This window comes from Eucalyptus grandis, chromosome 8 (assembly GCF_016545825.1).
Source record: "Eucalyptus grandis isolate ANBG69807.140 chromosome 8, ASM1654582v1, whole genome shotgun sequence".
In the NCBI taxonomy this organism is placed as follows: domain Eukaryota; kingdom Viridiplantae; phylum Streptophyta; class Magnoliopsida; order Myrtales; family Myrtaceae; genus Eucalyptus; species Eucalyptus grandis.
In genome coordinates, this window is record NC_052619.1 from 22843890 (window position 1) to 22854116 (window position 10227).

General features: G+C 43.1%; 2 protein-coding genes and 1 long non-coding RNA gene across 5 annotated transcripts; 2 read left to right on the plus strand and 1 right to left on the minus strand.

Moving 5' to 3' along the window:
- Nucleotides 1-418: 418 nt before the first annotated feature.
- Nucleotides 419-1330, plus strand: LOC104416740 (UPF0496 protein At2g18630). Its single transcript, XM_010028089.2, has one exon. The coding sequence runs from the start codon at nt 419-421 to the stop codon at nt 1328-1330; it is 912 nt and encodes a 303-aa protein (XP_010026391.2).
- A 720-nt stretch (nt 1331-2050) lies between these two features.
- Nucleotides 2051-2848, minus strand: LOC120286804. The gene is made up of 2 exons (XR_005545516.1): nt 2733-2848; nt 2051-2635 (listed from the first exon to the last, which is right to left on the minus strand). It is a non-coding gene; the product is annotated as an uncharacterized LOC120286804 (long non-coding RNA).
- Nucleotides 2353-6444, plus strand: LOC108954968. Of its 3 annotated transcripts, XR_005545515.1 has the most exons (3): nt 2799-2918; nt 4197-4302; nt 6054-6444. XR_005545515.1 is itself a non-coding variant. In XM_039299329.1 (2 exons), the coding sequence occupies exons 1-2, from the start codon at nt 2387-2389 to the stop codon at nt 4223-4225; spliced, it is 561 nt and encodes a 186-aa protein (XP_039155263.1). In that variant the 5' UTR covers nt 2353-2386; the 3' UTR covers nt 4226-4493. The 3 variants fall into 3 exon arrangements, 1 of the variants encoding a protein (XP_039155263.1); XM_039299329.1 differs by lacking the exon at nt 6054-6444 and having other exon boundaries at nt 2353-2918; nt 4197-4493; XR_005545514.1 differs by lacking the exons at nt 2799-2918; nt 6054-6444 and adding an exon at nt 3573-3832 and having other exon boundaries at nt 4197-4493.
- Nucleotides 6445-10227: the final 3783 nt, after the last annotated feature.

Sequence of the window (10227 nt, forward strand, 5' to 3'; positions counted from 1 at the left end):
TCACAAAAAGAAGAGCACAAGAGAGGAGGGGGTTTAGCTGATCTGTGAGTAGTCTGTGAGTCCTGCTATATTTTTTCTGGCAAATCCATTTATAGTTATAATTCAAGCACTGTGCTTGATTAGCAAAATTTGACAAAGGGTTTGGTTTTGGAGTTTTTATGGCAATCCCTATTTCTCACATTTTTGGATCCAAACAGTGGGTGGGAAATTTAGTGAGAATAAGGAAGTAGACTCTTCATCAGTGGAAGACAGCAATCCTAGATAACGGTCTGACCTGACCTCTTATGATGCTGCCTGTAGAGTTGAACCGAGCTTGCAAGATTTGGACAAGATTTTACGTGACCGAGCTGATAGAGTAATTAGGACACTAGCACTTGGTGCTGAAGCTCGGTTCCTAACATTCAACTCTCTCGGAGAGATGGCCACTGCCCATCTTGAGATGGACCATGAAGCAGCTATGATCATTCTTAAAAACACATGGAATGACAGAGAGCTGATCCATTTAGTGGATTATTACTTCAATCATTGCCTACAGATATTAGATTTCTACACTTCCCTGAAGAATTGCCTGAGCCGGGCCCATGATAGCCAGTCGAGTGTTCAACTTGCACTTGTGCAATTTGAGGAAGAGAGAGCAGAGGATGTGGGAGGGAAGAGGTATGTCAAGACATTGCAGGAGCTCCAGAGATTCAGAGAAGCAGGTGACCCATTCACGGAAGAGTTCTCGACGCTCTTCCACTCCATGTATAAGCAGCAGGAAGAGATGTTGCAGAAGTTGGAGGCTTGCAAGAAGAAGTTGGAGGCTTGCAAGAAGAAGCTTGACAAGAAAGTTAAATCTGCACAAACTTGGAGATGGGTGACCATTGCCATATTTGTGACCGTCTTCGTGTCCACTTTCATCCTGTCAGTCGTTAAGGTTGATAAAGCTTGGCGACATGTTGTGGTTACTCTAGCTGCTGCTCTGTCAGGTCCAATAGTAACATTTGGCAAGTGGTGCGATTCTTGGTGGAAAACCCACCAAAGGAAACGAGAAGGGAAAAAGAATTTGATAGACCTAATGAATGTGGGAACTAGGATCTCGATTGAGGACTTGAAGACGATTCGGTCGCTTGTGAGTAAGGTGGAAACTGAGATTGCGTCGATCTTGCAAAATGCTGACTTAGCTCTTGGAGAAGAAGCGGTGGAGCTTGGAATATTGGATTTCAAGAAAATGGTGGAAGTCGTGAAAACCATTAAAGATCTCAGTATACGAGCTACTAAGAGTAGCCGCGAGATACAGACAGCGAGGAGAGTGATATCGAAGAGGATAATGGGACAATCCAGTCGTTAGTTCTTTTCTTATGCTTAGAAAGTTGACGGTCAATGCAGTTCACTGTCTTAGATAAACTTTATGCTGCAAAGATTATCTCACTTTTCTCCTTTTGGCTGAAGTTGATCTGGCCAATGTGTCTTCAACCAATTCATGTAAATATAGGGATTATAGAGATTATGAAGCAGTTCTACATTAGTGTCCTTTAAAATGTAGATGCCTGTCTCCGGCAGAACTTTTACCTGTTTGGCTTCGTCCTATTAATCTAGCTAATGCGATTGCTGATTTGTTTGCTTGATTCCCTTAAAGAGAAAAAAATGATTCAAGCGTTATTGTGGTTTTCCAATTCCTTCTAAATATGACATATTAAACAAAATTCTGTCATCCGCCAGTAATAATATATGGAGGGAGGCCATAAACTTCAGAGTCTCGTACCACATTCTGCTCATGAAGTGTCAAGTAATCTGAGGATGCCGAAGTATTGGAGTTGCTGAGATGCATATCTTGGCAGTTAATTCATTGTGGAAAACCATCTATGTAGCAAAACTAGCATATTCTACGGTGGCAGGATAATGTTGGAGAAATGATCTGATTTAGTCTGAAGATTGATTCTCAATCTAGATTCCAATCTTGTAATTGATTCAGCAAACAATAGATATGATTCGCTCTAAAAAAGATAATATTTTGTAAATTCTATTTAATTCATTTATTGTATTACAAATACATCCACATACTTGTACATTGAAGTAATGAGAAGTAAATAATACAAATTCCCCTTCATCCCTTTTACATCTCTTGTCATGGTATCAGAGCCTTGCTCTTGATCCACCTTCTGCAATTTTTTTTTTTTTTTTTTTTTTAATTGCGTTTGATCGTTTTCTGGTTCGTTACTGCAAATCATTACCTACGAAACATAATCAGCACGTCGAAAAGGAATTCAACGCTACATCCAACATGCAGAACCCAGCCGTTCAGAACCTAGCGATCTGCTTTATACTTCACCGGCCAACGGACCGAAATTGAGGTTGATCACGCTTCAGCTTCGACTTGGGCGAGGGATTTCTGGCCGATGACGGCATGCAATGTCATTGGCGGAGATGCAACCATTCGGTATGGACGTGGATTTGGAATTGCACGACAGTCGAGGTCGCCGCCGGACTTCCTCCGACGGAGGATGCAAAAGCGATGTGGGAAACTATTAAGGAAATGTATGGGAAGCTTGACCTTGTGGAATTGGAGCAAGGGAACCTCTCGATTACCGCTTGCTTCACTTGCCCATCAGTTCTTTGGAACGAACTCGAAGCCGCGGAGGAGCAGCTTGAAGGCCTAGAGTCAACAATCGAGCCAATCGAGCAGTACAAAGAGATTAAGGAAAGAGAGAAAGTGACCCGCTTCCTATTAGCCCTAAACCACAGTTGGTTACCTTTCTACTCGCAGACCCTTCAGCAGTGCTGCCGCTTTGGCTGCATTTTCCAGCTTGCTGTCCAAGAAGAAAACCAGCACCTCGCGACCACCGGACATGAGAGGGGAGGAGAAAGCATGGTCCCTGTAGCGCCAGCACGGATCGAACGGCACCCGTGCAATCCGATGTGTTTTTATTTTGTGGCTGGTGAGTTGAGTTCTGCTTCAACCTCGTGTGTCCTCTTGATTTGTTTTGGATTTTATTTAGTCCCCGCGACGTCCCCTTCGATCGACGGGGCGATTGCATCCGATGTGTTTTTCTGGGCTTTTTCTTTCCCATTTTGGAGATGGGTTTTAGCTTTGATTGGAATCTGGGTGCGAGGAGAACCGAATCGTGCTCATCGTCCGTCGCGATTTTAACTGAAGTGTAGCAGTCGAACTGTCTTGATGTCACGTTTTTTCAATCTGGGAAGGAGTGTCGTGGCACGTTAGAACTGCCAGCTCGATGAAGACATGAGCTTGCAGTTTATGAGCTGAAACTAGGTCAAAAATGCCAAAATTTTTGCTGGGCAAAGAAAGTGAATTTCGGTGATATCCCCCGATTTCAGTTGCTATCGCATCGAATATGTCCTCTTTTGATTTAAAAATGCGGACTGAAAAACGCAAGAACAGTAGGAGACCACAGAATATTTTTACATACCCTTGAGCTGCTCGAAAAAGCGTAGTGCAGCTATGGAACATTCTGATAGTATTTCCCGAACAAAGGAAAAGAAGTGATATGGCACATTATAATCATTATGCTTCTCTGAGTTGTCCGGGAAGGAGTTCCTGGGCTAATGAGAGAAGAAGCTTTTTTATAACACGAAGTAAAAATTCTTCTGGATAGTCATCATGTGTAATGTACAAAAAAGCAAGCACATTAGCGGTCGTAATGACATATGAAGAACTTCTTGCAGATTTTTTTGCTGTTCCTTCAAATTGTCCTGTGGATTTTCTGAGAAACCGACTTCTTTATTGGCTGCGAGCTCCATCACTGTAATGCTTATGACCTTCCCAGAGAATTGACTTAATTTGGCACAGGAATCAGGCCAAATTCCCTTGACTTGGGAGTCGTGTGACAAGGTAAAAAGCACTTGATCATAGATACACACGGGCAAACTCTCTAAACTTTGTGAACTTGTCATTACTGAATAACTATGAATGCTGCATAGCTATAGTTTAATCTGACTAATAATTAAATTTCAGAACAAAGTGTCCACTTCCTCCTTCCTGGCTTTGTGTACTTTTGCTCTTTGACCTCGATTCATGAATTTGTTGATTACTTCAGTCCTCTTGCTATGTTTAGGCCTTGATAAAAATTATCGGTTGGTCCCGGGTTGACCCTGGAACCGAACCGAACCAATGGGTTCGGTCCAGTCCTCAGTGCCACCAACCCGGACCATGCTTACCCCTAGTTCTAAGCCCCCCTTTGCTTGTTTGTCTGCAGTTGACTCTTGGTGTCTGCACCGTGATTGAGCTTTGGTTTGGTCCTTTTGAAGGAGTTGCAGTGGAAACAAGATCATCTGTTCTTTGTGGTATCAGCTGAAACTGAGGTAAGATCACAGAAAGAAGAGAAAAAAAGAGAAGGGGGTTTAGCTGATCTGTGATGAGTGTGAGTCCTGCCTTTTTTTCTGGTGAATCTGAGCTCAGATATTTTGGGCAGTTTTCCACTGTACCCACCTTTCATATATATAATTCAAGCACTGTGCTTGCTTAGCAAAACTTGAAGAAGGGTTTGGCTTTGGAGTTTTTTTTTTTTTTGGCAATCCCCATTTTTCACATTTTTGGACCCAAAGAATGGGTGGAAATTTAGTAAAAACAAGCTAGGAGACTCTTCATCAATGGAAGACAGCTATCTTAGATACCGGTCTGACCTGACCTCTTATGAAGCTGCCGATGGAGTTGACACGAGCTTGCAAGATTTTGAGAAGACCTTACATGACCAAGCTGATAGAGTAATTGGGACACTAGCAGCTGGTGCTAAGGCTCAATCCCTGACAATCAACAATCTAACAGAGGTGATTACTGACCTTCCAGAGATGCACCTTATATCAGCTAAGATCATTCTTACATTGGACAAAGACATAAGGAATGACAAAGAGCTGTCAAATTTAGTGGGTTGTTAGTTTGAGCAAGGCAAACAGATATTAGAATTCTACACTTCCCTCAAGCAATGTGTGAGTGGGGCCCATGAAAACTATTTGAGTATTGAGCATGCACTTAGGCACTTTGAGGAAGAGGGAGGGGAGAAGTATGTCAAGACAAGGCAGGAGCTCCAGAAATTCAAAAACGCAAGCGACCTATTCATGAACGAGTTGTCCAAGCCTTTTAACTTGGTGTATAACCAGCAGAAAAAGTTGTGCAAGGAGTTGCAGGCTTTTGCGAAGAAGCTTGACAAAAACTCAAATCTACGAAAGTTTGGAAAAGGGTGACCAAGGCCATATTTCTGACAGCCTTCGTGGCCACTTTGATCTTCTCAGTCGTTGCGGTCGCGATCAATGTGCCGCCTTTTGTGACTGCTCTAGCTGCTGGTCTGGCAGCTCCAATAGGGACAGTCGGCAAGTCGTGTGATACTCGGTGGAAAAATTGCCATGCGAAACTTGAAAAGAAAAAGGAGTTGATAGACATGATGAATATGAGAACCTTGATCTCGATTGTGGAATTGAAGAGGATTTGGTCGCTTTTGAATCAGCTGAAAACTAATGCCAACTTCACTCTTGGAGAAGAACAGGAAGAAGCGGTGAAGCCTGTAATGTTGGAGATTCAGAAAAAGTTGGAAGAATTCATGGCAACTATTGAGAATCTCAGTACGGAAGCTAATGAGAGTAGGCGCCATATAGAGCTCGCGATGAACATGATATCTCAGAGAGTAGGTGATGTGATACACAGATCGTGAGGAAAGTGATATTTTATATGATAATAATATAATCCAGTCGTTAGTTTTTTTCTAATGCTTAGAGAATTAAGGGTTAATGCAGTTCACTGTCTTACATGATCTTTATGTTGCGAAGATCATCTCGCTTTTTTCCTTTTGGTTGAAGTTGATCTGGCTAACGTGGCTTTAACCAATTCATGCAAATATAGAGATTATAGAGACAATGAAGGAGTTCTACATTGGTGTGCTTCAAAATGCAGATGCCTGTCTCCGGGAGAACTTTTACCTGCTTGGCTTCGTCCTGTTAATCTAGCTATTGCGATTGCTGATTTGTTTGCTTGATTCACTGAATTGATTCAAGCGTTAAATTAATGTGGTTTTCCAATTCCTTCTATATATGACAAATTAACAAAATTCTGTCATTCGCAGTTAAGGATATATGGAGGGAAACCATACCACATTCTTCTCATGAAGTGTCAAGTAATCTGAGGATGCCGAAATATTGGGGTTGCTGAGATGCATATCTTGGCAGTTAATTCATTGAGGAAAACCATCTATGTAGCAAAACTAGCATATTCTACAATGGCTGGATAAATTGTACGGCTGTTTCCGGTTAGTTCTTCATGTTCAACTATGAAGCCACATAGCCGCTGCACAAAATACGTTATCCTTATTTTACTATCATTGGTCATGTTATTTACCAGTGTATTTTGATGAAGGAAAATGAAGTGATCTGAGAGTCTGTGCATAGCCTGAAAGGCACTTGAGTGTCGTCTCTCGATGAAGAAACGCTAGTGTAATTGTTCAGATTCTTCAGTGAAACTACAAAAAGATGTCAGAAATGATGGACTGATTGTTCCTCTCGTCATCTGCTAAACCATGCATTCCATGAACTATGAGATTGCGGCGACTGAACAAAGTCAGATGCATCCGCGATATTCATTCAGAATTTCCTACAATTTCCTGGTTTAAAATGGAAATCATTCCGCTGGCACCATAAAGTTCGGTAACAAAATACCATGTCATTCTAGGCTTAGCGGCATCACTCACGCGACACTGCTGGAGTGCGATGCGTTAGTAACACTTGAAAGATCTATAATTTCTTCCTCCTAGCGTCACATTGAACAAGATCCACACCAGCTCTCAACTATCTATAGCTATAGCCATCAATACTAGAACGGAAAAAGAAATGAAGTAATCAGACACGCTAGAGAGCAAGTACCGAGAGAGGTCGGCGCTGGGTTGCCGCGCGAGCGAGAGGAGAGAAGAGAGACTAAGCATACTAGATAAAACCATGTTCACGACATCTCAGCTCAGAGAAACGACGGTGGCTTAATCATCCAACCGAGAACCCAATCATTGCAGCAAGAACGACAAGCAAGACGGAAAAAATCCAAGAGAAAAGGCAAACAGAGAAGCTCCCCGCTGCGGGGGATTGAACCAGGGTCTCCCGCGTGACGGGCGAGGGGGGTAAAGGGTGAAGCGGGCTCGAGGGCGTTGGCAGGGGTTCGTCGGTGGGGACTCAGGCGCGGTCGAGATGCCGGGGAGGGAGGCTGGCTGGCTGGCTGGCTGGCTGGCTGGCTGGCTCGCTCTCTGATTTCACTCTCCGTCCCTCTCTCACTCTCTCGGCCTCCTTTCAATGGCCTCCGGCAGGCAGCCGCGCATGGCCTCCGCCACCGCCAGCCTGCCGCGGTCGGCCGGATGCCGAGCATCGAACCCCGCTGGACGCTCTGCTCTGCTCTGCATCCTGCCCCTCTGTCTCGAACAAGCGTCGCTGCTCTTGCAGCGAGCGTGGAGGAGAGGGAGGAAGGGGAAGAGAAAGGAAAAGGGCCGGGCCGCGCCCATGCGAAAAGAAAGGAGGGGAATAAACCTATGTCTGCTAGTATCTGGATGAGTTTTTATTTTATTTTATTTTATTTTATTTATCATCAAGTTTAAAATTTCTATTCATTCTTGAAAAAGAAGATGGGAGAAGGAGCAATGGTAGGGGGAACAAAACACAAGAAAGGAAAAAGAAGTCTGCTTAATTAACTATTGATTGATTTTTTCAAGAATGAATGGAAGTTTCAATTAGTTGAGAAAAAAATAATATAGAAGATGAAGAAAAGGGATGCCAAAGAAAAAAAAGGTTGAAAAGATGACCCATCTTGTTTCCTAACATAAAAGGTTATTCGGTCAATTAATAATAAAAGAGGCATGTACCTAATTAAAGAGAGGGTCCAAATAGGCGCGCCTTTTGTAAATTATTCCATTACGAATGATTACATTTCATTATCATTATCGATATAGGCCGCTCTCATAATAGGACTATAGATTGAGGAAAAAAAGAAGAGATGATTTGGTCCATAAATAAAAATAGGAAAGAAAGTTCAAGTTGACAAGCAAGCGTACCACCAAGATGATTTGGCATGTGGATAGATCACGGCCAAGTGTAAAGCGGTCTATCCACGTTTGTTCTTCCTCCTCAAGAGGTTCTTGTGTCACGTCCCGAACTCCGAGCGCGCGCACATCCTATTGCGGTCGATCAAATATGCGACATCATAGGATACGTCGTCGACCCATTCATTTTATTACGCATGCGAAAGCGAAACAAATCCCCTGACAATCAATCACAATACCAAACATTCATTTACAAACACATAGGTTTAAATACAACTCTGGACTGTCTACAAAATAGAGCTCGACAAAAGGGGAACCATCCTAAAATCAACTAGCAGGACACGTTCACCGATACTTCAGTCTCCACCTTTCCAAACTTAGGGCTTCGGGTCCTCCACGACCGCCATCTAGGGACCTGAAATTTTAATCCCCAAACCGGGATGAGACAATGTCTCAGTAAGTTCAACCCCCTAAACCCCTATTAGAAAGAAAATACACCCCAGGTGGCCTAACCACATCACACAGACGACTTACCTCGCCTCTGTTCCTTTCTACAGGTTAGCACAATTCAAATCACTTAATTACGGGTAGTAATAATAATTCAAATAATTGGAACGCCATTACTTTCATATAAATCACAGTCGCACTTAGCATGCATTCCAATTATTATTCACTGCCACACAAGGGTATGGCCCACTCACAGTTCGGCTATCTTCTAATATTAATGCTAGGCATCGCCTCCCCCCTTGGAGTGCGACTTCGTCATTACGTCGACGGCATTCCCGAAGGAGCATCGATCCAGTCGGCCCAGCCTCTACTGCGACCGGCATCCACCGCGTGGGCATCCCATATAGGGGCAAGTCCGGCTCAACAGCCCAGGACGATTCCTCTTAGTTATCACACAGCCAAAGCATACTCAGCTCTAGGACACTTTATATTTCACTTAATGCTTCCACTTAAAACAGTGATCCCGACCATTTTTCTTCATATTAAAAATATTCCAGAAATTACTTACGTGCGTGGGGACACGCTAATTTCGAATCAAAAAGCCAATATCTCACTTTTTCAAACCCCACTATTTAATATAATCATTAAAATTCAATTTTTGCATCAAAACCCGACACTTGGGTTTTTATGAATAAAATCCATATTTATCACAATCAACACTCAATTTGCCACATCCATTGATCAAATTCAATTTCTAAATGCACAAAGAGCGATCAGCACAAAATTCTGAAAAAATAAGGTTCCAAAATAATTTTCAGAATTTATTAAATAATTAAATTTATTCCGAAAATTAATTAAATAATAATATCAATATTTTCACGATCCACACTCAATTTATAATATCCAACCATCAATTTCAAAATCTAACTACACAAACAGCGGCCGGCACGAAATTCTAAAGATTTAGGGTCTTGACAAAATTTTCGGAATTTAATAAATAATTAAATTTTATTCCGAAAATAATTAAATAATAATATTTTAATAATTTCGAATAATAATATATTATTAAATTATTTAATAATTTCGGGACATTTAAATAAATCAAAAGTAAATTCATTTATATCAAATCAAAGCTTATTTTAAATAAACCTACTTACCCTTAATTAAGCACACTTTAAATTAAAACACCACCTTAATCTAATTTACTCTTAAATAACATAAACTAACAACCTAATAATACTTAACATAAACTAAACCTCCCTAAGCATAATTAACCCTCTAAGCGAGGTTTAGTGAGATAAACTCACTGGATTAGCGAGCCGAGCAGACCAAAACGACGAGGACGACGCGAGGATCGACTTTTCTCAAGGCGGGCCGAGCATCCGGGCTCGGGAAGGCGGCCAAAACGGGCCAAACACGGGCTGCCATACCCATTTTCTTGGCTGCTGGTTGAGGCCGACGGAGGCTGCTCGGCGGCGGTTCGGACGCGGGTGACGGTGGAGAAGGACCGGCGGTGGCTTGGATGGGCTGAAGGGGAGGTCGACGACGGCGGAGGGAGCTCCGGCGAAGGCCCGAGCTGCTGGAACGCGGGCTGGCGCGGACGAAGGCTGGAGGCGGCGAAGGCGGTGCGACGACGAGCGGGCACGGCAACGGGCGTGCGGGCGAACGGCGACCGCGACGGCGAGCTCCGGCGAACGGGCATGCGAGCGGGCGAAGGGGGCGGCGTCGGGCTGGCTGAACCGATCGCAGCTCTCCCTCTCCCCCCTCTTTCTCTCTC